Below are 20,424 nucleotides of genomic sequence, written 5' to 3'. Positions count from 1 at the left end.
TTGTTTGTTTGTTGTTTTTGTTTCTGTTTGGGGTTTTTTGTTTGTTTTGTTTTGTTTTTCAAGGCAAGGTTTCTCTGTGTAGCTTTGGAGACTGTCCTGGAACTCACTCTATAGACCAGGCTGGCCTCGAACTCACAAAGATGTGCCTGCCTCTGCCTCTCGAGTACTGGGATGAAAGGCGTGCCACCATGCCTGGCTTCTAAGCAGCATTTCTAAGTGTAAAGTTTCTCAGTCAAGCAGACAGCCCGAATGTGAGAAGGACTGGCAACCACTCGCCCTCTGAGCACAGTTCATATGGATGCAAATTTACACCAGGACGGAATCTTTCCTCAAAAGTTCCATTTGCTCTACAAGACAAAGCTAGGGGGCTCCATTCAGCTGTGGAACTCCACCAGGACCACACCCACAACCCAAAATCTGCTCCGGCTTTTCTTCCACCACGCACAGTGTCCTGGCTGCAAAGAGACCAAAAGCAGGAACCAGCTGTATCCAGCTACCACGGGCGGCGACAGCAGGAATCTCCACAGGCACAGCTTGGGGCAGCAGGTGGCGGTGCCTACCTCTACAGATGGTGCCATTTCCCACGTAGCCCGGCTGGCAGGTACAGCTGTGTCCCTGGATGGTGTTGGTGCAGATGGCGTTTTTGTCACAGTTGTGCTGTCCGCTGCCACAGTCGTCGTGCTCTGTGGGGTGGGGGAGAACAAGAGACGGGTCTTTACAAGAGGAACGGCTGGACTGGCTGCAGAAGTGTGCTGGAACTCACCAACAAGTACAGCGGTGACCAGCCAGGCATGGTGAATTAAGCCCGTTGATCCCAGCATGTGGGAGGGGGGGCTGAGGCAAGCCTGGGACACACAGGAACTTCCTCTTTGGATCTACTGTCTTCACCCTAGAGAAGCCATGGGACCTACCCTGCATTGATATTTAAGTCTTAGAGGGTGACCTTCACCCACCCATGGGCGCTGATGAAATCTGTGCTGGTGAATTATCTTTGTGACCAACTCTCCTGTATAGCTACTGATTCTAAAGAGACCAGATGTGCGCTGCCGGACTCTACTGGCACTCCGCGACCCAGATCATGGCAACCGAAGACCTCTTCAGAGAACATTAAGTGTACCCCTGAGAAACCAGAGCCTTAGAGCAGGCCGTGGCAACTGTGTGAAAGCATCAATATGTTGACAACCCTAATGGATTTCTTACCTGAAATGGGATAATAATAACCAATTTTCAGAGTTACAAAAATTCCAAGGGCATTAGGGACAGAAAATGCCAGGCATAAGAAAGCCAGTGTGTACAGTAGACATTGTCTCCCCCAAGCTCCCTTCCCTCGCTACCTCCTTCCTTCCACACACCTTTCTTCTTCTCTTTCCTTTATTTTCTTTTGAGACACAGTCTTGTCTATACAAAGACAGTACATTTCAAAGAGGAAGGCCAAGCTAACACAGCCTGCCAAAGAGCATTTACCAACATGCACCTCCAAAGGCTAGCAGAGGACCTGCTGAGTCGGAGATGGGATGGCATTCTAGCCTTTCCTGAGGCCTTTCACTAGGCTAATTCTCCAAATAACTCATTGTCACGGGCCTCAGAACTAACCTACGGACTGTGGATGGAGGCACTTGGGGTATAAGGCACCCAAGAGGAGACTGAACAATACTATAGTATACACTGAAAATGCCCAACTTTGAGACCAGCTCTCATAAGAAACTCCCCTCCCCTCACACATCCCAGAGTTGTAGCTACGTAAAGGACTGTTCTATAAGTAAACAATATGGAAAATATATGTCCTTTATTTCTCTCAAAACCTGCTATTATCAATAACTTCTTAAACACTGCAAGAAGAAAAGTCAAGTGAAACTATTAAAATTACAAAAGGCTGTGATCAAGAGTGGAGTCTCCAGCTAGGAAGTCCAAAGAATAGCACTCACTGGAACAAAAATAAAACTTCGGTGTAGTTTGCTAAGTAAAGTATGAAGCCAATGTAGTAATCAATTGAAATGTCTTTCTTTGTTAATTTTTATTTTAAATTTTTAATAAGACCTTCGCCATGTGAAAGGTTAAATCTCGTAAAAACTAGAGTACATATAGAAGTGGATATGGTCCATTGAATACCTCAGATTCTCCAAGTAGACTGTTTCTTGAGGCCTAAAGACCAATCAGAAATATCAGAGGGAAATGAGTAGATGTAAGCAAGGAGCAAGAAAAGAGAGTAAAATGTATAAGGACAGACTGCTAGCCTGCGCAAAAGCCATCTCGAGCAAACTGCAGAAGATAATAAGCTCACAGATGTCCAATGCCGTTTATATACTACCAGTCATCTAGGATGTATAGGCCAGTATCACATGACACTAGGAACACTAAGGATTCACACTCTCTTGTATAAATTCATTTCATAAGTAATATTGGAATCCACCTGGCAATATGAAAATGAGTAGACAGTCTCTGCTGCTATAAATGCTCGTGGTGATCAGATACCCATGTGCATCTGCAAAGAACCCAGTAGAGAGGGAAATGGTCTTAAGGAGGTGACAATAGTCCATCTGACCACTGGGACACATCTAAAGCCAAGGATGCTCTATTAGTAATAGCGTCGTGACAATGGGCACAAATCTGAATGATTTGCACAAACACGCATGTGTGGCCATGCTAAGAGGAGCCCTCACAGCCCAGAATGAGAATTCATGACAGAGAAGTCATTGCTTTTACAGGAGAGAAGACGCTTACTACAGGACCATAGAAACTTGTCTTTCAAGAGGGGCGATGGGCTCAGCCAGAGCTGCCAACAAAGAATACTCCAAACAAAAGAATATTGGGGGTTACCAAACATTCTAAAGTCAGGTCCAGCCTTGACTACCTGCTCTTGTCACTCAGTATCTTAGAAGACAGTTCTCTTATGCAATAAGCAATGGCCACTGTTGTCTCGGCAATACGGCTTCATTCCTGTCCTATCTAGGTTTCTCATATTGTCTTTCTGACTCAAAAGGTTTTTCATATTGTTTTTCTGACTCAAATACTCCCCCGTCCACTTGGTTGGAATAAATATAGCCCTGCCTAGCTTTAAATACCACTTCAAACCCACATTTTTCCAAAAAAAAAATCTATATCTGTTCTCTAGACCACATGGATTTGACCCATCTTAGTGTGTAGTTTGTCTTAGCTTACTGTGGAAACAGCCATATGCCCCTGCCTTATGAGAATTTCATGTTTCTGTCATCAGTGCCAATTAACTTTGAAGAAAGTCATATTACATTTGGGGGACATTTTGGAGCTCTCACCTTTACCTGTCAACATTTTAGATAATGGCATAGAACTAAGAGAGTGCTAAACACCGACCTACATTTTACAGGCGTTCTACCATTTAATTCACCCAACTACCATGAGGTTTGCTGATTTTATAAAGAAGGGAACAAGGAAAGGGATGATAAACAACCTACCTAGCATCAAAATATGGGTGAGTGAGGGTCTCAGATTTGAGGATCTTCACACCAGGTGAACCATCCCAGCACTGAGCAGTGATTGAAAGCCACCTGGTTATGGCCAGAGCTAAACCATGACAAGTCGAAGCGGCCTCATCTTGCCAAAGATAAAACAAACATCTTCTATACTGCCCCTGAATTCCCAGAGACCTCCTAACACTGCCTGAGAGTTGGGTTCTATCCAAAGGATGAGGAACGTGAAGTTCCCAGATAGCATTATCCGCAGTCTTGCCCAACTCTACAAAATAACTGGGCCTTTAAAACTGTATCTGATGGAGATGAACATGCGACACATGATTTCTTTAAAAAAAAAAAATCAAATTCTTTCCAGATGCTGTAAACAATGTCAAAGGTCCAAGATATGTAAAGACTCATAAGAAGTTAACAAGATATGAGAGTGGAGAAAACAGAATCCAGAACCAGACGCCCCAGGCTGAAAATCTGGGTTTGGTAGATTCTAGCTATGGGCACTATAGAAGATATTACTGGGTAGGACCTATCTCCTGGGACTGTGCTGAAGTTGAGCTGGCTGATGAAGGTGAAACCCAGCAGGTTACTGCCACTAAGTGCTCCAAGAGTGAGTGACGTTACTGTCACTACTGTCATTCATGGTGCTTCAACTACGTGTGGACTCACTTGTCAAACAGTAGTTAAACTTAACAAAAGGGTTCCCTCTCCCTTGGCATTTACAGGCTGGAAAGACTCGACAAAGTGCTCATTGGCCAACAACTACAGAAGGACAGCCAGGGAGTCGTGACTAGTTTTGCGATGCCTCTTTTCCCCTTAATGCTTCATAATCAATCCACCCCTGAGTCACATAGATTTCTCCTTCTGGAGCCCCCAAGGTAACACCTCCGCACCATTCCCAGTCCATGCTGCTCACACACCACTGCATCTCTCCTGCTACCCCAGCTACTCATTCCCAGAGCCCTGCTCCCACATGGCTTTCTCTCCGATTTGTTCTTCACATGGCATGTATCGAAATCTTTCAAGGAATAAAATCCGATTATCCTGCCATTCCTGGTTTAAAAATACAAACAAACAAACAAAACCCAGCCGCTGCATCACTGTCCTTACGTGAACAGTTTGTAAAACCCATCAGATACAGCATGTTATTATTGCTTCTGCTCCGTTCCAACCAGAACTGCTTTGTGTCCTCCTTCAAAGAGTCCTAGCTCCTTCCTGTCCACACGTACTTTCTTCTTCTGGCTCAATAGTATCTTTTCTTGTCCTTGAGATCTCAACTAAACCTTCACCTCGTCGGTGGAAGAAAGCTGGGTTTCCTGGGCTGGGGCCATTTGGCCTGCAACATTTTTACATCACAACCAGCGCTGCTCCTTCATGAGCTAATCACACTCACATTTCTGCATTCATTAATGTATGATGGATGTCTTCCATCTCTACTAGAACACAAGTCTCTTGAGGATAGAAATTATATCCTCCTTTTTTTTCATTATCCCTAGCCTGTGGCAGGGCTTCTGAAATTTAAGTGCTAATACAAATACTCATTTGTAAAAAGAGGGAAGGAGGGAGGGATGGGAAGAGAGAGGGGGAACATAGAAGCTAGAAGCTACACTGCGGAGGGCTCAAGGAGAATTAAGACAGGAAAGAGGTATTGACCTGGTGTGGGAGATTGAGAGGAAGAAAGCTAAACAAAGAAGCAGGCTGACAATAGCATGGGGTTGCATTTGTTTATCGCAGTGATGGACAAAGAAGGAATAGGGTTCAGATGCTGCTGAGGGCATAATCCACAAATTAAAATTAAGTATTTTCCAGCCATGTATCTAGTAAACAGTTTGGATCTAGATTGTGTAAAGAAGTTTTACAACTCAATACCAAATTATTAGTCCCATTGTAAAAAAGAGACAAAACATTCAATGGAGATTTCTTCAAAGAAGATATACAAATTTCAAATAAATACAAGAAGAAAAAAATGTGTTTATATTAGAAAATTTGAAAACCAAACTGAACTATTGCCTTAAACCCACTAGAAAAACCATGATTATAAAACTAGAAAATAATAAATTGGCAAACTGAAGTTGAATCAGTCATACATTGCTAGTAGGTATATAGAATATTTCAGCCACTTTGGAAATTTGGGAGCTTTTCAAATTCTGAGGCATAGGCTTGTCATAGCAATATACTCAAAGAGGAAGGCAAACCTGTGTTCACACAGAGGCTTACATCCCAGTGTTCATAACCCCTGGAAGGAGAAGTGGTGGTGAACTGATAGATGTATAAAGGAAATGTGAGACCACACAGTGGATTGTTACACAGCAAGGATTCAAAACCAAGTACCACCAGATGGCAGGACGAGAGTCGTGGATGCCAAATTCCATACAGGATGTGAAGAGAGCCAATCATAAAGGAACATGTGTGAAGGGTTTCAGTTTATATACAGTATCTAAATTTGATAAAGTGGATTCCAGTAGATGGGGAATAAGGGTTTTTGTTTCTTTGTTTTGTTTTTTTGCTTTTTGCTGTGTTTTGTTTTGCCTGGCTTTGTTTTGAGTTGACGGAAACATAAGATTAGATCACGGACATGGTTCTGTGTCTCTGGCAAGACGTCTCAGCACCTGTCATCAGGCACAATGTCTCGATGTTGATCCCCGAGACCCATTTGGTGAGAGGAAAGAAGAGACTCCCATAGCTTGTACCTAACCTCCATACATGCTGTCACTCACGTGCGTCCCCTCCCCCCCACAAAATAGATACGATATAATAACTAACTTTAAAGGAGTGGATGCCATGCTTCATGAACGATATCATCAAAAGTATTAAAATCATAACATAAAATGTTGGAGCCATGCCCTCACAGGAATATAAAAATCTCATGGGTTTTGTGTTAAATGAAACGGACTTCAGAGGACGAGAGTTCTTTATGTTGATTTTCTTGCTAATGAACCGTATATATTCTATTCTTCTCTAGTTGAAAACATGGGGGATGTGTTATGTACAAAACAAACACTTCAATTAAAAAGACATTCCCTAGTTTCCTAAATACAAACTCTGAAGCTATGACTTGGGCCTAAGGATCGAGGTCATTTATGACACAACACAGTTTTTTTTGTTTTATCTTTTTAACTCCAAGTAGCATGTTTCTATGTCATACCAGAAAGAGATCGCTATGTGTCAGGATGGATCACTAAACCACATTCCTTACTGGGTGCCTTTTACCAGCAGGGCCCCACCACAGTTCTGGGAATCACAGACAAAAGCTTTGGGGACAGTGGTCCACACCTCAGAGTGGGTATTAGACCTGCCAGAAAGGGGGCTTGGAGGCTAAGGTCCAGCAGATTCCCTGCTGAGGTCAGGTGCTCAAATCTGTCAACTCTCCACGGGCACTAGTCTTCATGCTTGGGAGGCACACCAGCATAAGCGCTTTCACATCTATATTTCCCTCTCCTGAGACAAACTGCTTCAGCCTAAACCTCTTCCAACTCCACAAACATCCATCCCAGCTCCCCTAGGAGAGGAGGCCTCTTGGAAGTGGTTTCACTGTGCACTGGTAGAGATGGTCTCCCAATCAAAAGGCTGTTTTCTGAGTAGGACAGAGATGACATTAAGAGGCCATAGAGACAGTGGGAGAAATGAATAAGGAGACTCACTATCCTCTGTCCTAATTCCTCTAGAGCAGGAAGAAGCAAAATGGAAAGTGAAAACCCAATCTTGTGCTTTTGACTTCCATATGTAGTATTATGGAATAAATGTGGAAAATTACATACACTAATTATACTTACATATGACACTTGTGCATATATAGAGAAAAGCCTATAACATTCTATGCTAAACCATTAACAGTGATTTGTTGGTGAGCTGGGCAGAGGATAAGTGGGAGACATTTGTACTATTTCTTATTCACTTCAGGTGTTTGAATTTTTTACAACCAACATGTATATTTTATTGCTCAATAAGAGAGTTTGTAGTGTTGGTGGAACTTAGAACAAAATAATTCCAGACATATCCAAATTCCCTGTGAAAAGGCAAAGTTTTGGAGATTGACGAAGGTAGATGGGGATGTCCAAGCTGTCACAGGAACTATAGCAAATGGCGCTCCTATTTGCATATAAAATGTAGTCAGTACCAATCAGATGATTCCACAAGCAGATGTTCAAGAGACATTTACATAACGACGACTCATGGAAATAAACTCTATAATGAACGTAGTGTTGTTAATGGAACAAAGTAGATGCTTTAAGATGATAGAGTCCATCAACATTGTGTCCATCATTAGTGTCACCATTGTCCTCATCACACCACGAACACCATCATCGCCGGTACAATCATTCTGTCACCACAAACGTCCCTACTACGCCACCACCATGACCATCACACTATCACCATCACCACCAAAACCATTACTACCACTGCTACCCTGATCATCACCACCACCATCGCCACTAACCCCACTGTCATCAGCACCATCACTTTTACCGACACCACCAACCATCAGTCAGCAGCAGGACCACCAGCACCAGTATTAAGGGACTTAGTTATTTTTCCTATGGAGCCAACCCCAATAATTCCAGAAATGTTTTGCAAATTATTTTTGCTTCCTCTATGTCCCCTAAGTTTCTAGATCTCCTGAAATTTGGGAAAATCAAATGACCTCAGTTCTGAATCTATCTTTGTATGTAATCCACTCACTTTGTGGTCTGAAAAAGCAAGCTTAATGTCTTTGAATCCGTTTGTGGCTGCCTCAAAATGGGAACGATAAGATCAGTTCACAGAGATGGTGGACGATTATCAGAAAGGACCAAAAGAAGCAGGTGGTTGTATTCCCGACACAGCCAGGACTGATGCAGATAGGAACTCAGACTGTAACAGCAGACACAAAATCTGCAGAAGCACAAGCCAGACACAGTCCCAGCATGGGGAAGGAAGGGAAAGTGGACAAAGAGACCCATCCTAGCCAAAACGCCAGTCACAGTTCATAGCTTTTAGGAGAGGAAGAATCTAGTGTTCCTAATGGAGTGTCACTTGGCCTATCAACTGCTCTCCAGGGCAAGGCTCATTTTCGGGAATATTTCACCCACAAAAAACAGAACTTATGTTTTTCTTCTGTTTCATTCTTGGCTTAGATTTTGGCTAAGATACAGAAAGAGCATGAAGTTAGGTGGGTAGGAAGGGGAAGAAGTGTCTGCGAGAGATTGGGGAAGGGGAAAGAATATGATCAAAATATATTGTTTTAAAATAAAATAAATAAATAAAAACATAAAAAGGGCTAAACAGCCCCTGAGCCGCACATGAGATATTCCGGAACCATTAGTCACGAATCACAACCAAGAATTTAGAAATTCACCTTAAACTATAAAATTGATGAATAACTGGTATCTGTGCCTGTGCTCTGGGTTTTGCTAAAAGCCCCCAGTCCAACAGGGTATTCACAGCTAACATAGCAGACACAAGGCTGTTTGCTCGACTTTAGTATCTTTCAATGGTCACACGCTTATCCCCAAAGTGACCCTTTCTCTGAGCATTTTATCTGTCTCCTGCGAAGAAAGTGGCTTCTGATCTTTCCCTTTGGTTCCACAGCTACCAAGAGAAATTCTAAAAATAAAACAGGACAAGAAAAATAATGTTGGGTTAATGTTTTTTTCTTTATCAGCAACGCTTGTTTTGACTTCAGGGATTCTGCCTGAACGGAGTGTTCTTTCTCTCCCTACAAAATGGAAGTGATGGCGCAGAAACTCCTTTCTTCCTCCTTCACGGGTGATGGTGAGGCTACCCAGAGCTCTGGGTTCAGGACTTGTGAAATTCCAGATGAAAAGAAAATACAAATTGGAGGCATTAGAGAAAACTTTCAGAACACGGTGTCGCTGAAGGCACACTTCTAAATACATCCCTTCATTCCAGCTGAATCCTTCAGCCATACCCGAGCACAACTGACTGATGGCGCCTCCCCGCCCAGCATTTCATTCCCACCAGGAACCTCAGAATGTGATTTTATTAGGGAAATAGGTACCAACAGACACTTTGCTTGGTGCTCTTTGGGTATACAGTGGACGTTAAGGACAATGAAAATAACCTTATTAGAAGAAATGACGCACAGATACGAAGAAGGAAAAGACCAATGGAGGGCCTGGGCACATGCTTACTAGATGTTGCTAGAAGGGAAGTCACACCAGGAGCCGCAGATACCAACAGCCTGGACACCGGGATCCTCAGACAGCTGAAAATGGCCAACAAAACGATTCTCCAATGGAGCCTTCGGAAATTTTGTTTATTCTCTTAATTTTGAGCTCCCAGCCTCCAAAATCACGAGAGAGAGAGAGAGAGAGAGAGAGAGAGAGAGAGAGAGAGAACACTCTTGGAAGCCATCCAGTGTGTACAGTTTACTTAGCAGGCTCAGGAAGCGAATGTGATCAGATTTCTGTGTAATTCTACACCAAAAGGTCCTGAGAGAATAGTGATTGGTGAGGCTCAGTGGCCTTCACTGCTTACTGGAAAGCCCCCGGGGTGCTGGGGAAATACTCCTAGATGTGTATGACCATGGCTCTTGAAGGGGAAGAGAAAGAAATCGGTGCTATAGACAGACTCACTAAGCCACTTCCCCAGCCCCAACATGAACCAGCTATGGGCCACAGAGAAATCTCTTGCTCCTGCGTCCATTTTCTTCTTTGTAAATGAAATCAAAATGCAATAGAATTACAGAAAAACACACTTTTAGTGTGTCGCTCCATGTTAACTCATCTCTTCATTTCCACTGACTTCCTTCTCCAGCCCCACTCTTCTTGCCTGAATAGTGCCCCACCCCCAATCTCTACTAGTTTGCTAGCTGAGGACCATGAGAATTGAGAAAGGAACAACGAGGGATTATTGTTCAGAGTTCAATATCCAGGAGATGCCTAATTCTTGTCATATCTAACTTTTTTTTTCTTGTCTTTATCTAACTTTTAGACTCAAACTATGAAACCCAGCAAAACAGAAAACAATCCAGCCAGCCACCAAAGGATACATCACCCTAGAAATGTGTGCAAACATTTCCTGAGATTGAAGGGAAGCTTAACTGGCATCTTGGCTCTCCCAGCAGTTTACATCACAAGAGAAAGTCCCTGGGAGCAGGAGTCCAGTTCAATGGAAGACTTCCTACCTTGCTTGGATACACAAGTTCTGAGTTCAATCAGTGGTAAAATGCCTACAGCATAGCGAAGCCTGGCTTCTCTGAGTCAGATAGCCTGGGGTAATTTTCTTTATTGCTCATCCATAAGTTGGAGACCTCCATGTTTTTCCTACACAGTCTACTTCCACAGCTGTCCAGAGATCTAACAAGTAGGCTAAACTGATTACCTCCATAACTGAAGAATTAAAGAAGGAGGAGGGGACTGAGGAAAAAGAGAACAAGGAGAAAGAGGCAGAGAAGGGAAATGAAAAGGAGAGGGACAGCATCACAATATATGTGGTCCTCTTCTTTCTTTGGGTTGCCCAGTTCCCTTCAGAAAATACAAGTGACAAGAACAGATAGAAACCAAATTTCAACAGCATGTCACATACAGGGAATATGATAGAGAAGGCAGATATTGAGCCTGGCTTCATGGATTCTACAATGGAGAGACACAAATGACCATTTTTTTTATTTGTTTTATTTATTTATTTATTTATTAAAGATTTCTGCCTCCTCCCCGCCACCGCCTCCCATTTCCCTCCCCCTCCCCCAATTAAGTCCCCTCCCTCTTTTTAATCCTAGACAATACAGATGAGTCAAGCAAGGTACCACAGTAACACATAGCAGGGGACCATAATCCACGGGTCAGAGAAGATTTCCAAAGGTAAGTGACATTGAGTGAATGGATTAAATCAGAGTTTGCCAAACAAAACGATATCCTTTCAAGAAACCCTGTGGGGTTACAACAAAATGACAGATGTATGGAGACTGCCCTACTGAAAAGCCCTGGCCCTGGGAGGGGAAGTGTGAGACTGTGTTAGGGATCTCTTATGCACACAAAATGTGATTACATGATTTATCTGCGTCCCTGCCAGAGACTCAACCCTGTTGTTCACAGCCAGATGCAAATTGCATTTCCCTGTGGGGGTACAGAGTTTCCAAAGTTGGCTGTAACATGTTCTGCCATGCCACAAGCTGATCCTCAATGAGCTTCATTCACCACCTCTACCCGGAAGTCCAATCTAATCTGCCTTTGATGGACTGGTTTTAGATCTATGTAATTAACAAAATGTAGCATCAGTATGTTACTGCCAAGGTTTGTGAGAAGTTGAGTAGCTTCTGGAGGAATCTGGGCCTGGGGATTTCACATCTAGTCATGTTTCAGAACCTAGGTACTATAGTACCAGAAACTGAGAACTCGGAGGTGTGGTCATTGGCACATACCAGCCAATGTGCTCAAATGAGTCTACCTCCAAGGCATAGACAAATGCTCTTGGCAGCTAAAGAAAGTAGCCTTCAATTGACTCTGCCTACAAGTTGTTAGCCTCTCCTCATCCCTTGAAGCCTTCCTGATTGAGGACCAAATATGATACAAGCCATTCCTGCTAGACTCTATCTGGATTATTGGCCCAGAGATTTTATGAGCATCCTAAAGCAGTGGTTGTTAATACTACTATTTTTGAGCCGGCTACTACAAAGCATCTGAGCATGTGCCTGTGGTGGTGTGGTAACTCTGTAAAATTACCATAGATCTGGGGTTGGATAAGATTTCAAAATAACTGGGAAACGTGTGATCCACTCAACATTCTCCCATCTTGAGAGATGACTCAGTCGGTCAGTTCCCTCCCACTGGCTCCCCCAGCAGTATCTTACAGTATCAACTGACATATATGGACCCTAATTGGAGCCCAGTAAATTTTGTAGAAATCAAAACATTCTTTTGGTGCTCTGGGCAATCCAGTGCACATGTTGACAGCAAGTCCAACCCTGTCAATAAATTCCATATTCAGTTCCTGAGGCCAACATTATCTAACAGTCAATGCAGAGAAGAACAGAAAATCACACCAAGAAGGCCAGGAAGTAGAGGAGGCAAGGTTTGGTCTCCCAAAGAAGAAGAAAGTGAAGCAGATCTGAGCTCTGAAGCAGAGTGTCTCAGTATACATCGCCACTAACCACAGAGCCTGGGAAGTGGAGGCAGGAGAATCTGGAGTTCATGTTCAGTCCTTGACCTCATAGTAAGTTAAAGGCCAGCCTATGCTACATGAGACCAAGAGGGGGAGATGGGGCGAGAAAGGAAAGATTAGAAGAAAGAGGAATAGAGGGTGGGAGAAAATAAGAGGGAGAGAGGATTGCAAACTGGGACCTAAATGCAAAATCTGTGATGAAGTTCTTAGCTCAGCGGTATGGGGTTCGAACCGCCATGTTAGTTATTCCGTCCATTACAGCTGCCACAGGACTGAACGGGAAGGTGTGATGCGCCAGGCTGTAAGGCCACTATCACGCTCACCATTGCCTCCCAAACCCTTGAGCTCTTCTAAGCCCAGGGTAGTAGAGAGACAAAAGCCTTGATGTTATAAAAGAGCTCTTTCAGCAGGAAAAGCAAATATCAAGTCAGTATGCAGCCCCATGTCTGATTTAGAAGTCATGCCTGATCTGAAGAGAAATAAGACAGAGCTAGGGGATGAGAACATGAGACAACCCTAAAGGAATATCAGGCACCCCACACTCCTCTCATCAACCCCTGACTGTGCTCCTGCTGACAGCACTTGCAGGGGGACAGCAGTCTGTGTGCTGAAAAGCATTTGACTGGGACAAACTCCCTGAATTGTGAGTCTGCTGAGGCTCTGACCAGGCTCAACATTTGTCCTTGACCCAAGATTTAGACCTACTCTGTACTACGGGGCAATGACTAACCACATGTGGCTACCGAACATCCAGACAGGATAAACATAGACTGAGGGGTGCTGCCATGAGAAACATACACCCTGGATTTCAAAGACACACCCCAAAAAGAAGGACAAAATAGCTCATTAATAATTTCATACCCGTTACATATTGAAATAATACCTTGAATATTCTTCATGCAGTAAAATTATTTAAAACTCTTATTTCACCTGTCTCATTTTACTTTCTCAACAACGATATTAAAACTTTTAAATTGTGTGTTTGATGTACAATATATGTCTATATCACTCAAATGGAACCAGTGCTCAGTAAATATGGACAGGAAGAAAGTGGAGAACATCTTAGAGTCTTCCATTTTTAATCGGAGTGGTAAACGGGATTTATTTAGGAAGTCAGGTACTCACTGTGCAGTAATGGTTGCCTAGAGGACTATATTTTAAAAGACTGAACACCAAACACCAGTGCAGGAAGAAGGCTGCTCTGCTCGGTTAACTTTAAATATTTGGCATGGATACCCCAGGAGAGCATGGCAAATACACTATGTGTTGACTGTCCTCCAGCCGCCTGCAGTGAGCCAGTCGTCCTGCTGGAAGCCAGTGGACAGGCACTCCTGCTAGAAGCCCCTCTGCCCTGCCATGCTGGTTGCCAGCATGGTCCTTTGCTTGCTCCCCAGTGCTTGACGTCTCGTCTCCTCCTAGCGTTGGACAACTTCATCCTCCTTCTGAATGGGGAGTGCACCCTCGGCCTCTTTTCCCACCTTCCAAGCCTAGTCTAGACAGCATTTCTCAAGCTTTGGCATGCATCCGAATCGCTTGGAGGGCTTAATAAAATGCAGATTGCTAGATGTTGCCTGTGTAAAGTTTCTGACAAACTCAAACGGGTTTGGGGCCTGAGGGTCCAGATTGCCACCAAGTTACCAGGTGCTGCTATTAAATTGGTCTGTGAATTTATAAAACTTGCCTTGAGCCAGCTCCCTGATATTGACTATTCATTTAATGATCTAGATAATTTTAAGAAAAAACCAGTATGTAACTGAACACAAGACCAAACCACCTGACTAGGAATTTCAGTGTGGGGATCCAGACATAATCAGCTAGGAGGTAGTGATTTATTGTACAGGATTGTTTTGGCTATTCTTGGTTTTTTGCTTTTTCATGTGAAGTTGAGTATTGTTCTTTTGAGGTCTGTGAAGAATTTTGCAGGGATTTCGATAGGCATTGCATTGATCTGTAGATTGCTTTTGGTAAGATTACCATTTTTACTATGTTAATTCTACCTACCCAAGAGCATGGGAGATCTTTCCACTTTCTGGTGTCTGCTTCAATTTCTTTCTTCAAAAATTTAAAGTCATCAGAGAAATAAAAATCAAAACAACTCTCAGATTCCATCTTTCACCTGTCAGAATGACCAAGAACAAAAACACTGATGACTGCTTATGCTGGAGAAGATGTGGAGTAAAGGGAACACTCATCCATTGCTGATGGGAGTGCAAACTGGTACAGCCACTATGGAAATCAGCATGACAATTTCTCAGAAAATTAGGAAACAAAATACCTCAAGACCCAGCAATACAATTTTTGGGTATGTACCCAAAGGATGATCAGTCATACCACCATGAAATGAGCTCAACTATATTCATAGCAGCATTACTTGTAATAGCCAGAAAGTAACCTAAATGCCCCTCAACCAAAGAATGGATGAAGAAAATGTGGTACTATAAAGCAAGGAAAAAAAATCATGACATCCTGAAGTTTGCGGGCAAATGGATGGATCTAGAAAACACTGCACTGAGTGAGGTAATACAGACCCAGAAATAAAAATATAATATCTACTCACTCAGAAGTAGCTTTTAGACATAAAACAAATAAAAACCAGCCTACAATTCACAATCCCAGAGAACCCAGACAACAATGAGAACCTTAAGAGAGACATACATGGATCTAATCTACATGGGAAGTAGAAAAAGACAAGATCTCCTGAGTAAATTGAGAGCATGGGGACCTTGGGAGAGGGTAGAAGGGGAGGGGAAAGGAAGGGAGAAGAGTGAAGAAAAAAATATATAGTTCAATTAAAACAATAAAAAAAATTTCGAAGAAATCTTAAAAAAAATAAAAAAGTACTGTTTTTTTGGCCTTCCTGTTAACCCTCCTTTCTAGGTGGCCCAAGGATGAGGTGGGTTAGAGGGGGAACAACCAAACACCCTCCCATCAAGGACCGTCATTTGGGTCCACAGTGGAGCAGAATGAGATCTAGGCTGAAGTTGGTGGGTAGGAATAAGAATGGATGCTAGTGCCCCTCCTGGCCATAAAGCCAGTAACACACCAGGAGCCTGAGGTCCCAGAAATGCCATCCAGCCATGGGCTTGACAGGAATTCACAGGGCTGTCCTTTAAGGATATTTTAACAATGACTAAAGGTCATTCTGTACCTAGTCTCTGTCATCTGCCTCGTAGCCAATCTTGCAACCTGATGGACACTGACATTATAGCCATGAATCGGCTCCATAAGGGTAAAATGTGATGGGCTGGAAGAGTCAGCGTCTTTGAGGGTCTCCTGGAGGAAGCCCCACGCAGCTACCATCTAATCCAATAATATCTACAAAACTCAGGATTTCTGCTATAAACATCAGGAGGTTTTTTTTTTTTCCATGAAAGTGGGACACATCCTCAGACTCTGAAATCTGATATTGACTTCTTCTGCAGAACCTAAAATGAAGCCTGCAGTCAGTCTTTCAAGCGCGTCCTTTATCTCCATCACTGAGGAGAGACGGAAAGCTCAGAAACGTCAGATGAAAATGAGTTAGCTGGGCGGTTTTCTGATGCTTGGGAACTTTGCCGAAACACAACTCAGAACTTCCCGGCAGCCTCTTGTCAGAAAGTCCTCAGCTCTCAACATCCACCTTAGATTTACTTACAGAATTATGTCTTGCTTCTTTTAAAGAAGTCCCTCTTTTTAAACAATTTTTTGTTGCAGGGTGACTATGAGAAAGAGGCCGATTGACTCTAATATAAAAATGAACTTACAAATATTTATCGATTTTTTTTTTCCACAAGGTATCTGTAAGAAGATTCTTCACATTACCCTATTTCCTCTGCGGGGAACATTCAGACACAGACCTTCAGCAAGTACCCACTTCCCACTCTCTTTCTGTATGTCGCCAGGCAACACTGTCATTCTGTGCTCCAGACTGATCCAGACTGACTTATACTCTCAAATCTGCCAAACTGTTCCTGGTGATGTTTCCCAGCACTGTTCCAACCTCTTTGAGGTTAACCCTATTCTTGAATAAGTAAACCAATTATTTACAGCATTGAAAATTCTTCCATTTGCCTACCTGATATCAAAATGTTGAATTGTGACATATTAGCTGTCTAATAGCCCTCTGAACTTAGTATTTAGTGGAGAAGGGCCACCAAGAAACAAATAGCCAGGCTTGGTACTACACTCCCATCGTTGTTAACCATGTCCATTTTATAAATGGCTTTCAATTATCAGTAACTAATAATTTATAAGCAATGAATGAAACACCTACCAAAACCTAGTCATTAAAGACTTGGAATAACTTCCCAACACTTAGCCAAGACAAAGGAAAATGTATATATAACATTCACACCAGTCAATCCATCTCACATGCTTGACTTGATGTATCCTCTACTGACAAGATTTGATATCCATACACAAGTGTGACCACATCCTCTTCCCAGGCATTCTCTTTAGTTTAACTTTCTCTTATGCTCCAATATAGAGTTTAAATAAAAATCTCCATAGGAAACACTAATTAGAAAATAATGGCATTACAACATGACCGCTTTAACTGTGCCTAGGAGTCAACAGGAAAATAAGAACATGAAATAAGCTGTCTGTAACAGTGTACATTGCTGGCTTTCAAAATAGGAATAGGCAATTAGATTGTAGCCTAATGTTAAGTTCTCAGTACACACACAAACACAGTGTGCTATTGACCCCAATAAAAGAATACTTTTTTTAAAAACTAGGCATTAAATCTTAATTTCATTTGCTTAAGTTTACCTATTTAAACGTAGAACAAAATTCATGATAAATATTTGTGATTTACTTAATTTATTGGCGTATACTGGAAAGAGAACTTTGCCATCCCAAGCACTAATGAACGTCAATACCTTTGAACACTCGCAAAACACATCAGGAAGTAGGATGATTATCCTGACCACACATGTAATCCCTCCGCTTGCTATCTGCTGAATTGAGTAAATATCATCATGCTTGCATTCAGATATTATAAGCAAAGGTTACCATTTAATAATAATTTATAGCTCTGAGGTGTTGCATAAAGAACAACAATTATCATTACATAAATGGGAAATGTAAACTCTATAAAAGCAGGATATCTGAAAAGGAAAAATGTGTCACTCAGGACCGATACCACCCACTGCTACTACTACTAGATCAGTTCTGCGATCTATAATTGAATGATGGTATGTTATAGTTTCTCTCTCTGACAAGCCTCTCATAGGTTATTAAGTCCACTTGATACAAAGGGTAATTCAAAATGAGACGTTACATCTGATTAGTATTTAGTCAATGGCACACCAACATCAGACCCTCCAAAGCTAAAGGAATACTGTAGAGGAGGGACCCTAATGGTGTAAGAGCTGGATGGTGGGAAGAGAGCCATGGGTTGCAGTCTTAAATGCATGACAAAGCCAGGATCCTTACAAACCTTCAGCACAGCAGCTGAGATTACCTGCGCAGGGGCCTACAGGAGATTGAACTGGTCAGCAGTTAACCACAGAATGAGAAGGGGTCATGGGACCCTGGACCACCAGGAAAGCCAAAGGCATTCAAAAGAGGCTGAGGGAGCAAAAGGCATTTTCTTTATTAATGAAGCCACTAGCAGGGCAATGGTGGTGCACGCCTTTAATCCCAGCACTTTGGAGGCAGAGGTAAGCAGATCTCTGTGAGTTCAAGGTCAACCTGGTACCTGGAGGGAGTTCCAGGACAGCCAAGTTTACACACAGAGAAACCCTTTCTCAAACACACACACACACTAAACTGATGTAGCCTCTAGTGAGTTACTCATGCCCAGTTTATAGTTCCCTCTCGTGACCACATGGGAGGCCCTAGTTAAGCCCAGTGCTTTGCAAACCCAAAACTAACTAAAGAACTAAGTAAGTAACTAAGTAAATAATTGGGAACAAGGAAATATGAAGGGCGGTACAATGAATGCAGCCAGAAAGAATTGTTTATATGCATGAAATGGCAAACCATAAATTACTACTTTTTAAAAATCTTAGATGATTTCATTTGTTTTTTTTTGTTTTTTTTTCCTGTCCATTTTACAGTAAAGCCAGTAAAATGACCTGAAGAGTTGTGGATATGTGAAGAGCGTGGTCCCTGGTGCAGTGATGCTGAGGAGAGGAATGGGAGACTCTGAGCTGTCAAGTGAAGTTTCTCAGACCCTGCTGCTTTCCCACGCTGAACAAGTAGCTGAAGTTTCTTGATCTCCATCTTGAAACACAAGTCTCAAACCATGTGCGGACACCAGGGTTCTGACATACTCTTAAAGGTATAGACAACAATATCCCCTATTCTACACCCCCTCTAGAAGCTAAACAAACTTGTGATTGCATGAAAGTTTTTATATCCTGTGAATTTTTGATTGAGGATGCAAAATAAGACAGACTGTTCAGTTCTTCAGTTCAACCACTAAGCTTCTTTCCACAGTCCACATAAAGCCAACGTTACTTCAGTGCCAATACTGTCAAGCACAACAAAAAAATACCCCAGCTCAATTCAAAGAGCAAATCTTTTCTCGGGTTATAGCATTTCTGGGCAAGTAATGAAACACAGGCAGCTCTACCTACAAGGAAGCCAAACAAAAAGTTAAAATGTTGGAGCACATGGGTGCTTCGGTCTGATCAGGAAAGAAGTGCTCCAAGGCACAGAGAAAAGAGATTAGAAAAGCTCAAAAGAGCCACACTGTTTTAGAGGAATTTGCATCCAGCAGGCTTCAAGGTGATTCAAGTGAATCACCACAGCCCAGCTGCCTGAGACAACACTCACAAGGTCTCACACAACAGTAATGAACTGCATAAGCTTGCTACCCACATACAATAGGAAATTTGTTGACAGCGGGTTGCCCATCTTTCTGCTAAAATTGAGTATGTGATGTATGCCATCTGAACGAAAATAGCAAATTTGGGATTCTTAACCACAGCTGGCGTTAACGAGTCATGATAAAATAAATAAGCCTAGGAGTAAGTCATTGGAAGAGTGGTTTTTCCAACTTTTAGCAGCAAGTTGGCAACTTTAAGGGAAGAGAAAGATGTCCACGGCAAGAGAGATTTCACCAGGACATTAATTCCTGCATTATTTTCTATTGTAAAACCTACTCAACAAGAAAAGGGCTAAGTACAATGTGGACAATTCACACAACTGATTCACATCCAGTCATTAAGGTGGATGAACTAGGACATACGCATGCCTGGAAAAGACCACAAGTGCTGTGTGCCATGCATAGGTACTTGAGTTTGATCCCCAGCTTCCTAGTTTAAAAAAAAATGAGGATTTGCTGGTCATTCCAGCAGGAGAGACATCAAGAAATGAAGTCCCCCCCCCCCCCCCAGGATCATTAATGTCTCAAAAAGCAAGGTTAGCAGTGACCAAGAATGGAAACCTGGGCTTGACCTCTGGACTGAGCATGTGTGCCTGCATGCACGCACTTGCTGTAGAACAAGGAATGTGCACTTATAACTCCTTGTGTATGCACAACAGTGCAGGCACATGTCTCTTTCTCTCTCTCACACACACACAAATGCTCAGCAGTAAAAGTAACCATTGGTTCAACATATATAATATGTCATTGCTTTTATAAATGTAAAAACACTTTAAACACAATCTACATTTATAGACATATAAACATGAGCAATAGTATTCAAACATACATGGAAAGAAGAAGTTTCATATATAAGAAAAAGGAGAATTATGGGAGGGAAGAATGAAATCCAAGAGCAACTTCCTGTTGACCTTGACTATCAATCATATCGGGCTGCAAAGATTGGAGGTCAATAAAGCACATGACTCGCGTTCAGCCTGTCAGTGAGGGGCTTGCAGAGAGGGTTAACTAAGATTGGGGGTAGGGGGGAGGACCAAGACTGAAAGCAGGCAGCATCAGACCATAGAC

General features: G+C 42.5%; 1 protein-coding gene across 2 annotated transcripts in view; it reads right to left on the bottom strand.

The window, feature by feature from the left end:
- The window catches only part of Nell1 (neural EGFL like 1), an 821,283-nt gene that overhangs the window by 293,489 nt on the left and 507,370 nt on the right, over positions 1–20,424 (bottom strand). For both annotated transcript variants that reach the window (XM_041649180.1, XM_041649187.1), the window contains exon 14: positions 561–683. In XM_041649180.1, coding sequence (XP_041505114.1) covers positions 561–683 — 123 coding nt within the window. The remainder of the gene's footprint in view (positions 1–560; positions 684–20,424) is intronic.

Source organism: Microtus oregoni, unplaced genomic scaffold, assembly GCF_018167655.1.
Source record: "Microtus oregoni isolate MIOR12 unplaced genomic scaffold, Mior012 000000F_ref0000247, whole genome shotgun sequence".
Taxonomy (NCBI): Eukaryota; Metazoa; Chordata; class Mammalia; order Rodentia; family Cricetidae; genus Microtus; species Microtus oregoni.
Note: the sequence above shows the minus strand (reverse complement) of the source record. Positions and strands in the feature narration are given on the sequence as shown.